Source organism: Cucurbita maxima, unplaced genomic scaffold (genome assembly GCF_002738345.1).
Source record: "Cucurbita maxima cultivar Rimu unplaced genomic scaffold, Cmax_1.0 Cma_Scf00004, whole genome shotgun sequence".
NCBI lineage: Eukaryota > Viridiplantae > Streptophyta > Magnoliopsida > Cucurbitales > Cucurbitaceae > Cucurbita > Cucurbita maxima.
Genome location: NW_019272020.1, coordinates 1,745,809 through 1,767,375, shown reverse-complemented (window position 1 = coordinate 1,767,375; position 21,567 = coordinate 1,745,809). Strand labels below are relative to the sequence as shown.

At 35.0% G+C, this 21,567-nt stretch overlaps 4 protein-coding genes and 1 long non-coding RNA gene across 8 annotated transcripts; 2 read left to right on the top strand and 3 right to left on the bottom strand.

The window, feature by feature from the left end:
* Positions 1–20: 20 nt before the first annotated feature.
* Positions 21–1,660, bottom strand: LOC111478817 (putative HVA22-like protein g). The gene is made up of 6 exons (XM_023123303.1): positions 1,625–1,660; positions 1,415–1,519; positions 1,276–1,332; positions 1,116–1,179; positions 811–1,032; positions 21–315 (listed from the first exon to the last, which is right to left on the bottom strand). Exons 1-6 carry the CDS (start codon positions 1,654–1,656, stop codon positions 37–39), a joined length of 759 nt encoding a protein of 252 aa, XP_022979071.1. The 5' UTR covers positions 1,657–1,660; the 3' UTR covers positions 21–36.
* Positions 853–6,666, top strand: LOC111478816 (lipid droplet-associated hydrolase-like). 3 transcript variants are annotated; one of them, XM_023123301.1, is made up of 14 exons: positions 853–921; positions 2,410–2,540; positions 2,631–2,704; positions 2,800–2,871; positions 2,995–3,023; positions 3,127–3,177; positions 3,836–3,886; positions 4,133–4,192; positions 4,275–4,357; positions 4,898–5,045; positions 5,176–5,226; positions 5,836–5,940; positions 6,183–6,330; positions 6,362–6,666. In XM_023123301.1, the coding sequence occupies exons 2-13, from the start codon at positions 2,473–2,475 to the stop codon at positions 6,321–6,323; spliced, it is 933 nt and encodes a 310-aa protein (XP_022979069.1). In that variant the 5' UTR covers positions 853–921; positions 2,410–2,472; the 3' UTR covers positions 6,324–6,330; positions 6,362–6,666. The 3 variants fall into 3 exon arrangements, with proteins under 3 accessions (XP_022979069.1, XP_022979070.1, XP_022979068.1); XM_023123302.1 differs by lacking the exon at positions 853–921 and having other exon boundaries at positions 2,268–2,540; positions 6,183–6,324; positions 6,492–6,666; XM_023123300.1 differs by lacking the exon at positions 853–921 and having other exon boundaries at positions 2,268–2,540.
* Positions 6,667–7,340: 674 nt separating this feature from the next.
* LOC111478821 (transcription repressor OFP6-like) lies at positions 7,341–7,900 on the top strand. The gene has a single exon (XM_023123308.1). The coding sequence runs from the start codon at positions 7,406–7,408 to the stop codon at positions 7,865–7,867; it is 462 nt and encodes a 153-aa protein (XP_022979076.1). The 5' UTR covers positions 7,341–7,405; the 3' UTR covers positions 7,868–7,900.
* Positions 7,901–12,608: 4,708 nt separating this feature from the next.
* On the bottom strand, positions 12,609–13,654 carry LOC111478819 (transcription repressor OFP13-like). Its single transcript, XM_023123305.1, has one exon. The coding sequence runs from the start codon at positions 13,291–13,293 to the stop codon at positions 12,640–12,642; it is 654 nt and encodes a 217-aa protein (XP_022979073.1). The 5' UTR covers positions 13,294–13,654; the 3' UTR covers positions 12,609–12,639.
* A 2,517-nt stretch (positions 13,655–16,171) lies between these two features.
* LOC111478823 lies at positions 16,172–20,521 on the bottom strand. Of its 2 annotated transcripts, XR_002717551.1 has the most exons (4): positions 20,291–20,521; positions 18,703–20,217; positions 17,536–18,604; positions 16,172–17,230 (listed from the first exon to the last, which is right to left on the bottom strand). It is a non-coding gene; the product is annotated as an uncharacterized LOC111478823 (long non-coding RNA). The 2 variants fall into 2 exon arrangements; XR_002717550.1 differs by having other exon boundaries at positions 18,703–20,521.
* Positions 20,522–21,567: the final 1,046 nt, after the last annotated feature.

The following is a 21,567-nucleotide window of genomic DNA, read 5'->3' as shown; positions in this document are numbered from 1 at the left end:
TTCATTTTTGTACAGCTTTCTCACATTTACAAACATCTATGATTGTGGTTTAATTCGCCTTAAGCGAGCTCGAACCGCTGGGGGATATGGAGATGAAGGTTTATCTTCCTCATTAACGAAACTCTCTGTTTCACAGAAGTCCGGAGACTGGCCGCCGTCTGCTTCCGTCATGTCCGAATCGCCTCGGACTATTCCGACGGGTGACTGCGGCGCGCCTCTCGGTGAATCGGTCATCTTATCGGCGACTCGGGACGAAAACGAGGGCAATTTGTTCGGAGGCGTTGGCGACGCCATCGGCGAGTTCTGATCGACTCTCTGCTGGATTTCAATTAAAGTAAGAACCGTTAGTGAAAATCTCAAAGATTTTTGGAATCTGAACAATACCTTTGAATTAGTGATCGGAATCGCTATAAATGCCATTAATGGCGACGAAACTGAGTCCAATTTCATTAGAATTTACTGAAAATAAAATGTCGAATCGTAATTCGAAACTAGGGCAGAATATTTATCGACTGAAACCATAAAATGGACCACCCAATTTCTGCCACGTGGTCAAATCTATTAAGCATTTTATTAGATTAAAAACAGAATCTTACGCGTAATCCAGATTAATTATTCCACACATTCACATAAACCAGTTCTAGTGGGCTGGGCTCATCATTGGGCTTGAGCCCAATTTCTATTGGGCTTTTCCAATCATGCAAGCCCATCCAAAATTTTTCATTTCCAGCTCAATAGATAAAGACACTAATTCAATTATCATTTTCTTGTCCAGAGATAGAGATAAAGACACAGTGATTAGTATTATACCTGAATTATGAAGGGGGAGTTCTTGAACTTAGCGGACTGGAAATCAGCAGCACATTTGAGGACTTTGAGGAAGCCAGCATGAGCCATTTCTGAGAAGTTTGTCCAAAAAAGGTAACTCAAGTCCCAAGCCCTCACTTTCATTTCCACTGTCATTCTCTCTATTTCTGCTTCATTCTTCGCCAAATAGGGCTGCAACATCGTTCCATACACATGCCCACTCCCCTGAACCATTATTATTATTATTAGTAGAGATGTTCATTAGACTTACGGACTACACTTCCATCAGAACTCGATTGGATCATTACCTTGGTTTTTGGATGCCACAAGTAGACAAGAAAAAGCAGCTTCATTTCTCCATACACAGGAAGCCTTCCCAAGATTTGGTTATTAAAAAAAAAAAAAAAGCATAAGACAATAAATATTACAAGAAATTAAAGAAATAAAACCCAGAATCAAGAAGCATACCAAGCAATTAAAACATCAGCAATCCTCTCAAAAAATGTAAAAATAGCCACAATAATCCTACAAAAACAACAAATTAAAACACAATAATTAACAAAATTACCATTAATAATTAAATTAAATTAACTTAAATGAAAATTACCAATATTTGCACCAAAAACGAAGCGATTCAACGTCGAGGCTTCGGCTGCTCTTCTCCAGTGTTTTGTAACATTCAAATGCCGGATAGGCATACCCAAAAACCATCCTTAAAAAACCAATTAAAATTCCCAAATAAATTAATTTTAATGGGAAAAAAAAATAAAAAAAATTAAAGAATAAATAATTAAGATGAAAAATTAGTATTACTTACAAGAGGCATCGTGTGATCAAAACTCCAAACATGTTCGGAACCCAAAAACCAGAATCCCTTCACAGAATTATGGATTATGGATTATGGATTAATATGGGATTTTAAAATGAATAAATAAATAAGTAATGGGAAGCCACGAACGGGCAACCGGCAACCGGGAACGGGAACGGGAACGGGGTGACCTCTTATTTTTGGTGGTTTATGTTCTAGTTTTAAACCTGAATGATCGGATTTACCGTTTTGTCTGTTTTTAAATAAGTCCAGGCCTTCAACCCATCCTCGGGGCCTTTTCGTCATTTCCTTTTTAACGGTTAATTTAGGATTCCATTTCCTATTTTACAGGTATAACCAATAAATCTCATTTTAGACTTTTCAATTTTTTTAATGGCTTTTTAAAATAAAAAATTATTGAAATTGGAGTCTTTTATAAATTATATTAAGATTATTTATATTTTTTTCTTATAAAATATTATTGAATTTATTATAATATTTTATTTCTTTATTTATTTTAATAAAAACTATGTATTTAAAAATAAATGTAAAATGGTGATTTAAATGCTTAAAAAATATTTTTGAATAATAATAAATAAATAAAATATAAGAGTAATAAAGGGAAGACATGTTCACCGTTCGATCCACCAAATTCACGATGTTCATTATCATTACTTTAAGCTAAACAGTTCATTAGCCATTTTTTTTTTTAATGTAATGCTACGTGCTGCGTAGTTTCTTCAATTTTTCATCACAGTGTTGCACCATAGTCAACACACTGCTCCCTTTCACAGCCAGCTAATTCACTTGGAAAATCGTTGAGGTTGAACAATTTTTGGAGTTGTTCGTTTGTCCATATGGATCAAGAAGATCTGCAATCGTTTAGTAGAAGGCGTGTGGAGTTTCGTTTATGCAATGTATCAGGGTAATTGATTCTCGTTTATGTTTACTGAAATTTCTCTGGAATTTCGTTTTCTATGAACTAAATCGCCTTACCCTTTCTGGGTTTTGATAGCTACACCAATGAATTGCTGGAGATTCACTCGGATAATCCATCATTGCACGTATTGTTCATACCTGGAAATCCAGGTGCATTTGGCTTTTTCGATGTGGGTTTTCGATGATTTTGTTGATTTCTACTTAACTTCTGAATGTGGATTGTTTTGGGGTTTGTTCTAAGACAGGGATTATTTCGTTTTATAAAGATTTTGTGGAATCATTGTATCAGTTGCTTGGAGGCCGTGTTTCTATAACAGGCAAGATCATGAGTTTTTGACTTTGTTCATATCCTTTTCATTTTTTTTTCTAAGAAAGCATTAAATCTTGTTGTATATTTGAGCTTACACTTTTTCTTTGACCCTGCTTCTGTCTACTGTCAGCTATTGGACATATATGTCAAACGAACAAGGTACTTGGTCAAGGGTTATGTAAAGTTTATATCGGTTATGCTTAATTTTATAAATTTCCCCAGTGGTTTTATGCAATGGATACGGATCTTTCTTCTCTTTCAGGACTGGGAAGGTGGAAGGTTATTTTCATTACAAGAACAGATTGATCATAAGGTAACTGTATGTTTTTCTCCGTCGATTTGATTGACTTAAGGAGGCAACTCGTGAGATCCCGCATCGGTTGGAGAGGGGAATGAATCATTTTTTATAAGGGTGTGGAAACCTCTTCCTAGCAGACGCGTTTTAAAACCTTGTGGGGAAACTCGAAAGGAAAAGCCCAAAGAGGACAATATCTTCTAGCGGTGGGTTTGGGCTATTAAAAATGATATTAGAGCCAGACACCGAGTGATGTGCCAATGAGGAGGCTGAACCCCGAAGGGGCATGGGCACCAGGTGGTATGCTAGCATTGACGCTGGGCCCTGAAGGGGGTGGATTGTGAGATCCCACATTGGTTGGAGAGGGGAACGAAGCATTCTTTATACGAGTGTGGAAACCTCTCCCTAGCAAACACGTTTTAAAACCTCGAGGGGAAGCCCGAAAGGGAAAATCTAAAGAGAACAATATCTGCTAGTGGTGAGCTTAGGCTGTTATACAACTAGTCCATCAAAAATTTAAAGTTCCTTTATAAGCTAAGCTAGTGGACTTCATTTTGCATGTCCAAGATAGCTTTGTAATTGGAGATAGCATTGCAGGTCCCTTTCCCTTTCATATTTCAAGGGTTGATATCAGAATTCTGAATGGGGCTGAACTATATTCATCTTTCTTTTGCAGATTGAATTTGTTAAACAAGAGCTACAGAACAAAGAAATTCCATTACTACTGGTATTTACAAAATTGATGCTATATTTTCACGATAGTCATAAAAGAATTGCACGGTGCAAAATTTTCGTTTGTATCGTTTCGATATTATCCGTGTACATGTCTTATTCTTTGCCCATACACAATAGTTGCTTGTTGTGCTGCTTGTACTCTTCTTGTTACTTGTCTAATAACAAGACAGCCCACATGATTGTTTGTACTTGTACATTATATTTTCCGTGGTAACTGACTCGTTAGTTATCTTTGAAGGTTGGGCATTCTATTGGATCGCCTATCTCCATTGAATTGTGCCGTTGGTTCCCGGATCGGGTATCGCCTTAAACTCTTTGTGCATCTTATGTGTTCCTAACTTCCAAGACATGGTTCAATGGAAATCTTCTTGATCCTACAGGTGGTGTATTGCATTGGATTGTATCCATTTATGATGGTGAACAGACAATCACGTTGGCAACTTCTTATCGAAAAACTCGCAGGGTACGTGCGTTATTTTGTCTGATAACATGAATTCTACCTCCCGCATCTACATTTTAGATACTCTATATAGTTGGTAGCAAATGAGACATATAGATGATAGTTGATGGACTTTGAGTTCAAGAGTTCGAATCTCGAAAGTTTTACTTTCTCAAACAGCTGTACACCGCACCGCGTGACATGGCTTTGTTGGCTTGACCACAAACTTGTGTAATTTGGAAATTTTCGGAATCTGTTGGTCGTGTAGGAGAGTATCTGTGTTGTCCAGTGCATGTGCACTCGGGTTGAGCCAATTTGGAGTCGCTTAGAAGTTAGACTAATGGATATGTGCTTGGTTGTTAACCAGTTAAGGATGTTAAATATTGGTTCATATGACCTTATGGTTAATAAAACTGGACCATGTAGAAGTCCTTCCATTCATTGCCCACAAACTGGACCTTAATCCTTTAAGCATCCATTAAGGCTAACCTATGTGGTCATTATATGTTTTGGTATTGCAAGTTTTGTCTCTCTGAGCTCTGCTGGGTTGAAAATTTTGTGCAGATCCCCTCTGCTATCAACTTTGTTTTCTTCTTTTGCCGCGCTGTTGGGCGTATTACCGGTTCGAGCTTCAAGTTTTGTTGTGAAAAAAACTATTGGGAAGTCATGGTCTAGAACTGCTAGTGAGGCTGCTTGCTCTCACTTGCTAAAGGTGAAATGAAATCTAATATATTATCCTTAGTATTTGCTTTTTTAGTATCCGCTCGTACTGGCTACAAATTTTGGTTCAACGACATGACTGTTCGTTCTGATATTTGGAATATTATCTTTGTTTTCGACAGTACCATACGATGCGAAATGTGCTATATATGGCAAAGACGGAGTTTGAGAAGGTATTCACTATGAACAATCACTTTCGTTTAGTCGTATTGGATGCCATGAGATAAGCATATGATTGGATGCCATGAGATTTGTAAGCATATGATTGTACGAACCATAATTAATCGTAAATCTCATTTGCATAACATTTTTTAATCATTTAGAGAAGTGCCTAGCTTGTTTTAGTTTTTGTTCTAATCTTTTACTTTGAGGCGTTGCACTATCTGAAATATAGTATAGCTGTTAGATATTGTCCGTTGTGGCCTGTAATGTATCGCCATCAGCCTCACGGTTGTTCGTCTACTATGGAGAGGGTCTAGTCCTACTCTGACTAGTACCTCCTGGGTGGTGTGCTAGCAAAGACGTTGGGCCCCCCAAGGGGAGTGGATTGTGAGATCCCACATTGGTTGGAAAGGGGAACAAATCATCCCTTATAAGAGTGTGTAAACTTCTCTCTAGCAGACGCGTTTTAAAATCTTGAGGCTAACGGCGATACATAACGGGTCAAAGCAGACAATTAGTTCAATAAAAAGATGTAAACAAATGACTAGTCACACAGAACAAAGCCTAATATCAATAATCAATCAAATTTCTACATCTGATTGTTTATGGACAATGTTCAGCTTTCAGAAACACCAGATTGGAAATTTATGAAGAAAGCAAGTGAGAAATTATCATTTTTGTTCTGTAAGGATGATCACTGGGCTCCTATGCATGTGTTTGAGGAGGTAAGATATGAACTGTTCTTCCATTTTCATTTTGTCAACCAATTCTGCTGGACGAATGTAAGTTTCTTCAAATACTTTTGCTGAAGAGGTTATAGTTCATATCGTTTATGACAATCGGAATCGGGAAGTACAACGATAAGCCATTTGAGAAAAAGGAAAGGGGCTAAAGGGCTCAAATTTATGAGACTGCCATGGTGATTTCAAGTTCTACTTTGATAGTTTATGTTGTCTTTGGTCCACAGATTTGCAAGCAGGTCCCTGAAGTTGATGTATCAGTTGAAAGGGAGGAGGGTCATAAGCATGCATTTTGCTGCTCTGAAGCTGGCTCACTTCATATTGCTCAATATGTGGCAAGCTTGATCAAAAATCATCTCTCAGATTAAGGTCAGATTCATTCTTTCTTGTTGTTTTCTGTGGGACTTTCTTACTGTTGTTCTGTGTCTCTGTACTATTATCCTTATTAAGAACTCTTACAAGATAAGGAACAGAAGGAACAATGAAAGCATTCCTGGGTTACTGATACTGTTGGATTATGCTATACTTTGAATTAGGTATCGCCTTCATGATGTTGAGGATAACGAGTAGATGCGACGAATCGTGGGTTGTTTTTCTTTTCAACAAGAAACGAACTTCTCATCGACTTAAATTATGGGTTGTCTGAACAATAAATGTTTTGTTTATTAGTGTACTGTATAATGACTAATGAAACATATCGTACATGTATAACTTTAGCCTAAAGAATATATTGTTCACTTTAGCTCGTTACGTATTAGTTAGCGTCACCCTCAGATTTTTAAAACGTTGAGATCCCACATTAATTGAAGAGGGGAACAAAACATTCTTTATAAACATGTGAAAACCCCTCCCAGCACATGTATTTTACAACCCATGAGGCTGATAGTGATAAGTTACAAATGGTATTAGAGTTAGTCATGCGATGGTCGAAGTAGGGCTAGACCCTCTCCTTAATAGATACATTTTAAATTCGTGAGCCTAAAATAAACAATTTAGGCAAGCAGTCGAAGTAGGACTACACCATCTCTTTAATAGATGAATTTTAAATACGTGAGCCTAAAATAAACCATTTACCCAATAAATAAATAAATAAATAATGAAAAATATCTTTTAAAAAGTGACGGGGCTGAGTGGGTGAGTAACTAAATTAGGTGGCAAATAACGTACCATGAACTCAACTTACAAATTAAAATAGTTATTTTAAAAAATATATATATATATTATAAAAATTCAAAAAATGAAATGTTAAATTAAGAATAATTTTAATATAATTAAAATAATGTTTGAATTAAAATAATAATAATAATAATAAAAGTTTTGCGAACTGCCATCAAATCCGAAGGACAGCGACTGTCCAAATATAAATTCCCGCAAACGGTTTTGCAAAAACTCATTCCCAATACTCTCTCTTCTTCTTCTTCTTCTTACAGACAGCTCTCCAACTTCAACAATGGCGGCTCGCCGGAGAAATCTCCCACTCACCTCCCTCTCCGTCGATCTCAACATTTGCAGACCAAAACTCTCTCACCTTTTCCACCATCTCAAACCAAAGTCCTCCTCCAAATCCTCCAATCATTGCTTCTCCTCCGATTCCGATTCGCCGCCTTTCTCCGACTCTGACTCCGATACCAGAGCCTCCATCACCTTCCGTGGCTTCGGCAAGTCCGGCGGCGAGAGCGTCGCCGTCGAGAAGGATTCGGACGATCCGTACCTCGATTTCAGGCATTCGATGGTCCAGATGATTCTGGAGAACGAGATATACTCGAAGGATGACTTACGAGGGCTCCTTCGCTGTTTTTTGCAGTTGAATTCCCCTTCTCACCATGAAATTATAATTAGGGCTTTCGCTGAGATTTGGGACTCTGTTTTCTCCGCCAGGTTCCCGGTTTCTCCCCCGATCTTCCGCTTTTGAATCCTAGCCGTCCGATTAAGATCACCCCCTTAATTTTGGATTGAAAAGTTTTTATTTATTTCAACTGTATAAATATCTACCACTTTTTTTGTTTTGTTTTCTTTTTTTTTTTTTACTTTAGATCAATGTTTAATTTTATTATATTTTCTTTCATATTCTTGGTATAAATATAAATGGTATAAATATAAATATTAGCCCATATTTAAATCAATCGGAACATCATTCACCTCATAAAAATATTAATTTTCTTTTATATAAATCAAAACATCACTAAAACAAATACCAATTATATTTGAACATTTTTTTAGTCTTAGTATAATCTCACGTGAATATAATTAGAATCTTAAATACAATTTCTAATGAATATAGTAACAACTAATGATACTGAAATATTTTTAACTGAAAATATCAATAGAATTAAAAATAAAACACTTATTTTTTTTTTTTTATGAAAGAAATAAAATATTATTATACAGTGGGACGAAAAATAAAAATAAAATCCATATGAATTTTATCAAATTATTTTATTATCAAAAGTTTAAAAAATACTCATAAAAATTAAAAAATAATAATAAAAAGTTTGAATATAAGAAAGATGCTAAATTTGAACAAATTTTTTGTAAAGTACTTCAATAGCTATTAATTATTAAGAAAATAAGTTATTAATTATTATATGAAAATATCGATAACTAGTTGTCAGCTATGTATAACGGTCATCATAGGATGATTAAATTATGTGAAAAGGTACAAACAACGAACTAAAGAAAAAAAAAAAACTTAAACCAGTCTTATCGATCATGCTTTCGAACTAACTGTGTTGAAAACGTAACAGCAAAGGGATGAAACGAAAGACATGGTGTAGTTTAAAGAGTTAGTCAAATCGAAAGCAATGGAATCTTAGAAATAATGGAGAACATGAGGGGCCTCCCCCTCCCCATTGCAACCATATCCCTTGAGAACTGCTCCACAAATGAGTGTTTGAACCCTAAAAAGCCTATAAACCCTCTTTAGTTTCAACTCCTTTCTTGTTGTTGCTATCATTGGCTTGTTTATATGGCTTTAGTGGGTGACATCTTTAGTGTCTTTGTTTGCCATTTCACTCGATAAAAGTGTATGTTTTCATCCCGATATGATTGTAGAAGTTTGTTTTTGCTCGTTTTAGATTCAGGGTTTTCTTTTTTTCTTTTTCGGGTTGTCTTTTTTTCCTTTTCTTTAGTCAAAAACATCTCAAACGTTCGTTATTTTTAATAGTTCTAGCCCACCGCTAGTAAATATTGTACGCTTTGACCCGTTACGTATCGTTACAACCTCACAATTTTAAAATGTGTTTGATAAGGAGAGGTTTCTACACCCTAATAAGAAATGTTTTATTCTCTCTTCAACTAATGTGGGATCTCACAATTCACCTCCCTTGGGGGCCAGTGTCATTGTTGTCATATTGCTCAGTGTTTGACTTTGATACCATTTTTAATGGCTCAAGTCACTAATAGATATTGTTCGTTTTGGCCCTATTGTCGTCGGTCTCACAATTTTAAAACGCATCTACTAGGATTACCGAATAGTATGCTAGCAATGACACTAGGTCCCCAAAGGGGGTGGATTTTGAGATCACACATCGGCTAGAGAAGCGAACAAAACATTTTTTATAAGAATGTATAAACCTCTCTTTAGTAGACGTGTTTTTTTATAACAGCGATACGTAACAAGCTAAAACAAACAATATCTACCGTGGACTTGGGTTGTTACATTATCTCTGCTTCTAGAATTCATTGAATGTTTTTAATAAGACGAAAGTATTAGTCATAATGTGAAAAAGAATCATGTCTCGAAAACCTCTTTACAAAAGGGTCATAACACGTCACGTGACATAAACTCAACTACAATCGAGTATCGATGTTGAAAATTGAGTTAACACATAATTCAAATTTGTCTTTTAACGATTAGACTCCACTCTAATCTTCTAATGTGATGTCCCCTCGTTTCAATCTTTTCAAGATCGAACTCGAATAATCATACCAAGAACACGTTAGATAACTGAAATGACAATCTAAAAAGTTAAAGGAAGAATTAAAGTTATTTGCAATTAAAACGATCTTAAACAAAAGATATCGAGTCGAATAATAATTAATAAACTACCTCCTAAAGTTTAAAAGATAGAAGAGATAGAAAGGGCATTGGATTTTGTGAAGCAGCTGCTGAACAAAGAGCAGACATTGGTGGAAAGCTCAAAAGGCCATATATTTGTGAAAGAAAATTGTGTATTACACAATCATTAAATTTTAATATTAAAAAAATGATTTTTGATTTAAAAACTCAAATCTAGGGCAATTGCAACCCAAATATCAGACATGTAGACCAACCCATCAACTCAAAATTTTAAGTTCGAAATCATCCTTCTCCACATCCCGACACGTCAATTATCGAATGAGTAAAAAAAAATCTTTTTACGGGTTGAAAAGTTTGCTGTGAAATTGTAACATCCCATGTCGAGAATTCAGTATTTAATGGTCTCGACATTCCTCTACAACATGACTAAGTTATCTACTTGTCGCTCGTGTAAAGGCTTGGGATGGATTTATGAATCTTTGTGCGAGTTGTATACAGTAAGAGTCTCATGTATGGTAACGAGGGAGTTCACTTAATTTCAGGCTCTGACTCAAGACAACTCAGAAAGTAGTTGAACATTATCAATGGCAATCTTACTGATTAGGGTGCCTATTGTATTTGCTTCTCTTGATGGTTGGTCGGATAACGACAATAACGATTGATTCTTTTGAATATTTCTCACTCACGATATCTTCGAAATGACTTTGATTCAGATGTGGTCTCGGTCCGTGGATTTTACTTTAAGAAAAGGTGTGTCTATGTATGAATAATGGCTCCAATCTAAAAAGGAACTGCAGGGTTTTTAAGGAACATAGAAAATGGGGTTCTAGTGGATGAGCCAAAAAGATGGCCATTGAATGAATATACAAATAAACATTTAGCTTTTTGTGGTTTTAAGTACTTGTAAAGCATTTATATTCATAATTCTTTGTTTTTTAATATATAGTGTTTGGAATATGTTACTTTATATTATCATATATACACATAATTTTTCTATTTCTGAATGTTTATCTATTTAATTATGTGTTAGATATGAACGTTACCGTGATTCCTCATTCACGCTATAAATTTCTCTCGAGAGGTTACTTTCTTTCAAGTGATTTGATTCATCAATGAGGGAGATATGGAGCTTTACTTGAAAACAAAGAACTAGGTCTGTCAACACCGACCAGTTCATGATATTCAGAGATTGACTTAGACAAGTTCATAATATTCAAAGCCTGCTAATACTAATCTAATAAGTCCAATCGTCGTCGTCTGACCAGTTGGCTTGGACACCAAACAATTCGTGCTTGCCCCCATAATCATACGGGCTCGCCCTAAATGCAATGGCTCTCTTAGTTATGTTGCGCCCTGACCTGAGTCTAATAACTACGTTGACATCTAAGCTTGAGTATAACGACAAAGAACAAACATTCACTAAACCCTTTGAAACAATCATGCTTAAAACATTCACTAAAATGTTTGAAGCAAACTATATATACATACATACATATATATATATTCTAAGGCCTATCTTTCTCCTAATTATTCTCGTAGATTTATGTTTTTAAAAGCCCATTCCCTTGTTCAACAATTGAGCCCAAATATCAAAAGAAAAATAAATAAATAAATTCCTCTCAAATAATATAAAGATTTTATCTATGTCTCAATACTTTTTAAATAAATTGACCATTTTTTTTTATAAAACTAAAATTACCGAACCTGGAGAGACATCATCCATACAATCCCGTACATCAACAAATTTGAACATAGCGTAGTAGGTAAGACACTTTGGGCAAAAACCTGATAGGGCTACCTCATGATAAGGTCTTGTCATAGGTATGAGCGTAAGGTCAGGTCATAGGGCGTAAGGTCAGGTACCAAATATCTGATAAGGCAAGACTTAATAAGCAGTTTCCCTTACTCGCCGCTGCACAAGCTAAATGCTGTCACAGAAGGAAATGCCACTAAACACCGGTTACTATCTCTCAATTTCTACTCCACAAAAAATGACCATTTACCAGATACGGTCTTATGGAGTAATATATTTCTTTTGTTATTTATATGTCACATCATGGTCGTAAAATAAGAATAAACTATTTAAATCTATAGACTAAATTTGTAATAATTTAGAAAATGAATTTGAAATCAAATGATTTTTTACTTTTGTTGAAAAAAGAATGGAATAATTTGGAAGGTTGGAAAAGATCCATATGTGGTGACAAATTTAAAACACAGACATGTCCACAGCCGATGAATATGCAGCTGCAGCTGCCGCAGCTGCTGCTGCTGTATAAGGCTAAAGGAAAAGGATGCTTATTTATAAACAACTAAGCGTAAGCTTCGACCATGCCAAATTTCTGCGCTGGACTTCTATTGCTTTATGCCTTTTGATAATGACCACCTTTTTTTCAAACTCCATTGCCTCTCATTGGTTCATCTTTAGGCTCTTTCCATATGGACCGCTCGATCTCGCTTATCGAATTACCCGTTCTACATGTGTGTGCACCTGATCAATCACCCCCGACAAACCCCTTTAAAAATTTTCATGAATGTATAATTTAGTTAATATGAATTATGTTCCTATTACATTTAAACAAATTAGTTAAATTAAAGAAATTAAATAGATAATAATAATAATAAAAAGTAGGTATATCGGAAAGGATATTATCGTAGTTGATTAATTAAAAATCTTCTTCCTCCTCTTGGAACAAAGAAGATAGACAAGGAATAGTAACATGAGTTGAGGAAGAACACGAAGAACACGAAGAAGAAGAGTATAGAAGAGAGGAGGAGGAGGAGGAAGAGGAGGAGGAGGAAGCAAAAGCAAGATCAACCAATAAATCCACAAAGGCTCCAATAATGAGGTCGTGATTAGGCTTTCCATTAGCCTTCAAATACCAACTCAAAAGCATTTCCATGCCTTTCCAATCCTTCAATCCATGAGCTTCCACCATCACCTCCATCGACTTCTTGAAGTCCAAATATGGCTCCTTTGAATCCATTGCCATTGCGACGCTCTCCTTGAATGGAACCTGGTTGTTTCCGCCCACAGCCACGGCCGCCGCCGCCGCCATTATGGAATTAGTCTCTTCCAGCTCCAAAAACAGCCGCTTCCCCTGCCTTAACCTTAGCCCTCTCACTAAGGCCTCAATTTGGTCATCATCATCCGACATGTCGGCTGCTGGGTTTTCTTCTTCTTCTTCGTAGGCTGAGTTGATGGTTCTGAAGATGTCGTTAGAGGTGCGAAAAGAGAGGGTTCTGGATTGGGAGCAGGAACGCCATAGCCATGGGGATTTATTGAGAAAATTAGGAAGCTTTTTCACTTTGTTGGCCATTTTTTTGCTTTCTTTTTTCGCGGGGTTCAAATAATGAGGGAAAGATGAATTCTTTGTTTGGCATTAATGGAGGAGTCAGAGAGAGCTGTGGAAGGGAGACAGCTTACGCACAGACTGGACAGAGACCATAGGAAATTTTCTTTGGTTTTTTTTTTTTTTTTAAAAAAAAAACTTTACAATTCAATATCAAGTGTGTATTTTCTAGTGAAAAATCATAATTAAAAAAAAAAAAAAAAAAACAACAAAAAAGATGGGAGAAGTGTTTGACTTGCATTACAAAATTCGTACGGTTACAGCTAAGAGATCAATATGAAATCTAAAATTTAGAACACGATAGAATATGAGATTAATTTGTTTATAATAAAAAGGTAAATGTTACTCTCTCGAACATAAACTTACTCTCTCGAACAAAAACTCCTCATCCGACGTTGTCTTGGCAGATTCTGAGTTTATAGATTTATCTTTTTTAAAATATATGTATTTATGAAGAAGGTTGAAGATAATGTTGGTTGTGTTTGGTTAAATTTAGGTTAAGGTTGGAAGTTTGGAGTGTTTGATGTTGACATATGCAAGCTGGTAGTGGTCCTAACCTCTATGTCATCTTTCATCTATATTTAGTTGGGAGGAGATAACTTTTTTTTGGCAAATGAATCTCACTTTTCGATATTAAAAAATAATATAAAATGAAGGAGATAATCAAACAATATGAAGTTGATTCGAGAGCATTACTTAGTGGATAAGATACTCGTTATCATTCTAAACACCCATAGTTTGAACTCCTCCACTGTTGTTGAACTTCAAAGATAAAGATTATAGAGAAAAATTACAATAGAAAAGTATATGAACTCTCATGTACAAAACTGACTCGAAAGGGGTTGTTCTTTCTTAATTTCAAACTAAACAAACCCAAAACACAAAAATGTATGATGCATAGATTATCAACTATGTACCATGCATGACACAATTGCCAACATGTTTCTAAGTGTATGATGCACAGATCATCAACTATGTAACATGCATGACACAAACGCCAACATGTTTCTAACCTATTTGTTAAGGACTTTGATTCCTCGAATAGAAAACAAGGCAAGGACGAAGATTAACAATCCCTATTAGGATGCGTATGTGAAATGCAACCTTGTCTTCGCCTGTAAGCTGTATCATTGTCATCCCTAACATGAACTAGATCTCTTTTATGGATCGGTTCCACGTCCATTAGGAACATGCATCCATGTCTCTATCCTTGCCTTGCATCATTGACATTTCTAAGTTGATCTAAAATTTCTTTATGTGGTTCGATTCCACCTCCATTAAAAAACTAATGAAAATAACAAAGGTTATTAGAACCCTTCCTTCTCTGATCCATTCGGGTTGGGCCTACTAAAAGTGTCCAACCAAGTAGAAATTAGATGTTTCCATTTCCTAGATACAAGGTTCTAAGTTCAAATCCATAAATTAAATGTAAGATTCTTGTACTCTCTCGAGACAAGTGGAACCTCTCCAAAGGCTAATAAGAGGTGAGACGGTGTGAGATTCCACATCAGTTGGAGAGGAGAACAATATATGGATGTGGAAACCTCTCCCTAAAAGATGCATTTTAAAACCATGAAGTTGATGGCGACATATAATAGCCAAAACAAACAATACCTGCTAGCAGTGAGCCTGGATTGTTACAGTTGGTATCAGAGCTGACACCAGGCGGTGTGCCAACAAAAATGTTGGGTCCTCTAGAACAAAACATTTTCTTACAAAGGTGTGAAAATCTCTCCCTAACAGACGCGTTTTATAACCGTGAAGCTGACAACAATAATAGGCTAAAACGAACAATATCTGCTAGTGGTATGCTTAGACTCTTAAAGAAGGATTGGGGTCTCGAAACCGAGTTACTAAGAAAAAGAATATAAAAAAAAAAAAATTAAGGAAGGTGGGTTAGGGGACCAAAAAAGATTAGTGTGGTGAGGAGGTGGTCCAAAGACGCACATGGATGTTTTAGGGTCACAACTCCAATTGGCTATTCAGTTTGCCATGAGAGCAACCAAACAAACTATACAGCATGGCTTCATGTCCCACAATCTCCTCCATTTCCTTTCTCTATTTCTTTTTTCCTTTCTTCTTTTTGTATTCTTTTGGGTTTTGTGAGACATACACAGACAGATAGGGGCCATGTTTTTCAATATAAATAAACATTTGGTATTCAATGCATCCAAATGTATAGCCATTATGCATTCAGATATTCTATTTTTTCTACACTTTTCTTCCCATACGTACACAAAACAAAAGGAAAGTATGCTCTAAAATATAAGCACTTCCTCTAAGATCAAGCAGCTCTAAGATCGTCTCTGCTATATAATTTCCTAATAGTGGAGGATTAAACTAGAGAAAGCAATATAAGAAGAAAAAAAAAAGGAGGGTAGGACCAATAACAACTCAGTTTATACTTATCTTAAAATGTAGGACCCATTACAGAAGTGACAGATTGATATGAGACTTTTATGTATTCATAACAAGAAACAACAAGATTCATAAAAATAATTATCACAGATAACTGTCAATGAGTATTACAAATAATTAGTAACACTGTACCTTGAATTATTGTGGTATAAAAGTAACAGTGCAACGTATTTATCTAATTATTATCAAATGAAAANAAAAAAAAAAAAAAAAAAAAAAAAAAAAAAAAAAAAAAAAAAAAAAAAAAAAAACTAAACAAGTGTTTGTTATGTAATTCTGGGATTACATTATTTGATAATGGAACATGAAAGAAAACACAATTACATTACTATTATAAAGTTAGTTGAATTGAAACAGATATTCTATATCAAGAAATCAGATGTTCAAATTCAAGTTTGAATAAAAAAAATTGAAGTTGATTCCCTGCAATTATATTATGTTGTCTTAATATAAACTAGGCTTAGATTACAACACTCAAAAGAAAAAGGGAGATGAAACCACAGGGATTCGAATCCCAACTCGCCCAAGAATGGTACCAATCTCTCTCTAATTGGACTAGTATTTCTAAATGACGTTTACTTAAATCAAATTCATATGATAGAAAATATTGAAATCAATTACTATTTTGCTACGTGTAGCAAAAATTAAAAAACCAATTATCCTTAATATCAAATATAGGAGCAAAGGGACAAAGGAAGGAACCTGTGAAGTAACAAGCGTGATGACGAAAGGCCGTAGAAAATAACACCTTCATTCATTGATATCATCCACGTATAAGAATCTGAAAACTGGCACAAAAGAATCAGTCATAAAACACAATTAAACTGAAGCCCGATCGATCATAAACTAGCAGTAACGTAGAAAATTTACCATCCACAATCCAAATAACAATCAGAGAACAACCGGACTAAACTCATCTGGACATGAGATGAAAAATCACAATCATTCTTTTCTTTCTGTTGGAACATAACTCTACTATAATTACAAGAGAGGAATAAAAGAACTCGAGGCATAAAAACCAGCACAAGGGAATATACTTAGTAGGACACCAAAAATTTCTCCAACTGGCACTAATTATGACGGATGCTTCGATGCAGAAGGCCATCCTCTAGGCATAGGTTGAACAACCAGAGCGATTGAACAAGAAGCTCCAACAATTAAATACATGAAGATAATTTTTATTGAAATTGGTTAAATAATAATAATAATAATAATAACTTTTATGCAAGAGAAACACAATGTGAATATGTTTCCAAAATTTATAGATAGAAAGCCAAATGAGACTGTTTTTCTTATAAAAAAAAGTTGACCAAACTAATAGCATGAACTAGTTTTAGGATTTATCAAAAGTACATATGCTAAATTTGGTCAGTTAAAAGTAAAGAAGCTAAAATAGAATAAAACCCAAGGTACAAAATGGTAGTTTAACCAAAACTGTTTCTTTTAAGAAAAATAGAGGTGAGGAAGATGTCATTCGGGTCTACCCCTTCTTGTAACAAAATCTGGGAGTAGGCAGAAGGGATTTCTCTGTATCAAACCTGCCATGCTATGTTAAATACTCTTCCAAAACAAGGGGGGGAAATCTATGTTAAGAATCTTTTTGATAGCATTAAGCCTCAGTTTTATTTATCTAAAGTGAAAACAAAGGAAGTTTTGAGAGCTTTCCAACTCTCCTTATCTCTCTCTCACGAGAATTACCAGAAAATTACTATATATATATATATATATATATATATATATATATATATATATATATATATATATATATATATATATATTTCCCCCCACAACAAATCTCGCCTATTAATTTCCATTCTCCCTCAAGGCCTCAACACGCACTAATAAACCCTTTGGGCTCCACACCTACATGAAAACAACCCCTCATACAGTTCCCTCCTTCCTCACAACGCTTACGATCATACGCCCCAGTAATTTGGGGCCTATCACTTTTTTAGCCCAAAAAAACGTAATGACTCTGCTACCCAGAAGGATGCTGAAAAATCAGAAACGATCTGTCAACCTCAAAAGGCACATTCAACATCCTTAGGTAGACTTTCATAACCAGAAAGCTAAGCCTGCAGAGATCCACAAAAACTAGTTTGTAAATTCGAACCCAAATCACAGTTGTATGAACTCAACTCAAAGGACTTCAGAGTTGCCAGTATTTCAGAGTAGAATCAATTTACAGGATCATTTCCAGCAGTAAGTTCCTATGCTTCGTGTTTTGAAATGCATATACAATAATACTTGTCCATATCTGCCTCATAAAAATTGCAAACAAAATAGCCCAATAAATGTTTAGAGAGAGAACAAGGAGGAATTTCGGGAGAAAAAATTAAACTGTTGAATGCGCCGAATGTTTAAAAAAATGATGAGGAACGTAGAGATGCAAAATTAATTACTTCACTAATGATATTCTCCAATCATTTATTTTGGTAACAAGAATTCTAGAAAGTTGATAGAACCTAAATGTTTTGAAATATAAAATATAATGGAAATACAATATAACCCTCCAAGTACTTGGACCCTCTCGTTCTTGAGATCACTCAAGTCCTAGACCAACTAAACAATTGTCTACCCTTTCCCCGCACCCTATTTATAACAAACCACCCTAACAACTTCCTTACTAATTACTAATGTACCTTCAATTCCCTAGCCATGTTTGTAATTCTACCCTAACAGCAATCCTATCAATACATTTGGGTTCTATCACAAGTCTGCAACAAGCTGATCCCAAAGTTTCCTGTCATTGAGGTTTCTTCTAAGCATTGGATGCCATCCATGACCAACATTTTCAAACTAAAGTTCGCATCAAGATCTCCTTCCAAAAGGGTTAGGCTTACAAGCCATAAGCCTCAACCTATATAGAAAAATATCCATAATGACAGAAGAAAGTAAAATCATCTATCATTAAAAATAATAACCATATAAAAGAGTAGAAACACACAAAAAACTCACCTCCATCTATTGTCACTTCGAGAACAGAGATTCCAACGGTCGTTCTCAAATCTCAACATCACAATTATCATCAATGATAGAATCCATTGGCTCGTTCAACTTATTACTTGAGTAAAAAATCAGCCCCTTGATTTTTAAAATATTGCTGATGAAAATGTTAAAAAGGAATTTACTTCTTCTCTTGGAGTTGAAGGCTCAAACCCCTTCATTTGTTCGACTCAAGGAAAAAAAAAGATTTGATGGCAAGGATATGCAGAATTGAAATTCAAAGGAGCATCATCAACGGACCTTGAAGTTTTACCCTCGTATAATTTCCAGATTTCAGAGGATAGACTAGAATGGATAAAACAAACAATTAGATTTAGCGATACAAAATCAGGAGGTCCTAGTGTTCTGAGAAGGTTGTTGCAGTAATAATCCAAAAGAATTGTCACCATGTCTGATTGCAGATACTTTACGCCAAAGGTTACATTAGTCTCTATGGGGTACAATTTAAATCTTCAACGTAAAAGATGCTAGAAACATTAAGAACATGCTAAGGGATTGTAACAAACATACTATGGAAAACTCCCCTGTTTTATTCTCCTTTTTTCTACTAGCAGTGCACCAGATCCAATGTTTATAACCCAACAGCTACAACTTTCATCTAAAACCAAATTCTTTAAACGTTATAAGTACAAATTTGGTCCCTATGGTTTTGGATGAATTCTAACTTTCTCCAATAGGGACAAAATTTGTAATTTAACCTTCTTTACATTTCCGCCTTAAAAGATATTTGTGCACATTCAATATTTGTTATCTTGAATAATACAATGAAGGAACGAATGACTAAGGAGACTAGAAGAGTTAAATAGTTAATAGCAAACCAAAATATCATCTTCTAACTCAAAAGAGAAATAAAATTGCAACCGATAAGACCAGGGTACAACTCCACTGCCCTAGCTATGCCACATTAAATCCAATGCATCGATATTACCTATAATCTCACAACCTCCATTACCCTATCAATGATCAATACCCTTCAAACATTTATATTTCGACAGATTTAGGAGCAACTGGGTGGTTGAAAAAATAAATATCAGCCAACTGAATGCAAATTGTCGCTCAGGAAGACAATCGTGAGTTCATAACTAAAATGGAATTGATAGGAATGATGCGTGCAAATCATCGCTCAGGAAGATATGTACTGTTAAAATGAAGATTTTCTAGCTGTAGACAAATGCTCTAAACAATACAAAATACCAGCATACTTATCAAGATTAGTATTGTTAAAGTATACTACCCTCAACTTCGCGCTCAAGGTCACCAAGCTATCTGAGCCGACCATGTAACTCCTCCCGATTTCACGTTTCACATTAAGAATATAATCAAACCCTGTTAACGCCGCCGTGCACATCGGGGAAGAATCTCATCGAGAAACCGTAGGCACCAAGAACACCCTCACATAATTTAGTAAATCCCTAAAATTAAACTCCCATCTGTAGAACTTGTCCGTGCCCAAATCCGGAAGATTACCTTCCAAATCAGCGAGCGTAAGCCCAACCTGAATCAACTTGATCCAGTCAAAATTAGCTATTAAAACGTGTACCTGATCTCCAGTTGATTTCGCCGAATATTAGGATCTGCCATGAAATTCGGAATCCATAAGAACCTGCGGGAAGTCTGGTTTTTATGGTCCCTATGCCATGAAATTAATGGTTCAGCTCAAACTTGGACTCCAGATTGTAAAACTAAACCGACCGAGATACTATGAACTGAATCGGCAACGGCGGCGGGAATTCAGAGTCGGACATGGCCTCGAATCGGAGAAAACACTAGAGTTGGCGTGAAATTCCTTTAGATGAACATTTATATACATTTTCATTAAATTTAATTAAAAAATTGGATTAATAACCAGTTAATTTTTTTAATATTTTATTAATTCATAATAGTTTTTAATTGGTTCCTATAATTCAATTAATCTTCATAAATCATTTGATTTATTAACAAAATGATTATTAAAATGTTCATTAATAGAATTCTTATTACCATAATGCAAAACTTCATTGGGTATTTATTAATCTAAGGTGATAAATTACTTAAATTTTTAATTTAATTCCAAACAAAATATATATATATATATATATGAATTTAATTTTGGAACCCTAATATGAGGATTCTATTTGCAGTGTATTGTTTTGAGCTCATGGCTTTGTTTTGAGTTTCTTTTTCAAAATGGCTCGTGCCAATTGATTATAAATTCATGATCATTTCCTAAATTAGCTAATATTTTACTCTTAGATGTCCGGTCAACTATTGCGCTGTCTCACTAAGGATAACCATTTAACAGTAATTTAAGTGACAGTTCAGATTTGATTGTATTGACGTAATACCCTTTATATCCTTGGCTTGGTTTCATTATTCCCAACCCCCTCAATTACTCTTGCATTTATGTTCTTCCCCTTCCATTACATTATAACTCCCTCTCCTTTCTTCAACGCTCGAACCACTTCCCTCTTTGATATATTATATATATATATTATTTACAATACGTTCGATTAGGGTTTCACCGAAGTATATGTTTGAATACGTTTAGTAGTAATAATTTAAATATGAAACAAATAAATTAAATTTTGATAAGATATGAAATATCCCCTTTATACTAAAATTAATTTTTATTTAATAAAAGTAATTGAAAAATTCATAATTAAAATAAAAATGTTTTAAAAAAATGACTTTTGGGAACCAAAATATAAAAAATATGAATATGGGTTTTTTTTGTTTTTTTTTAATCTGTTTTTCATGTGGCTCATTTAATTAATCTTGTTTGAAACTTTTGGTTCGTTGAAAATTTATTTAATTTATCGCCCAAAAGAATTCATGCAC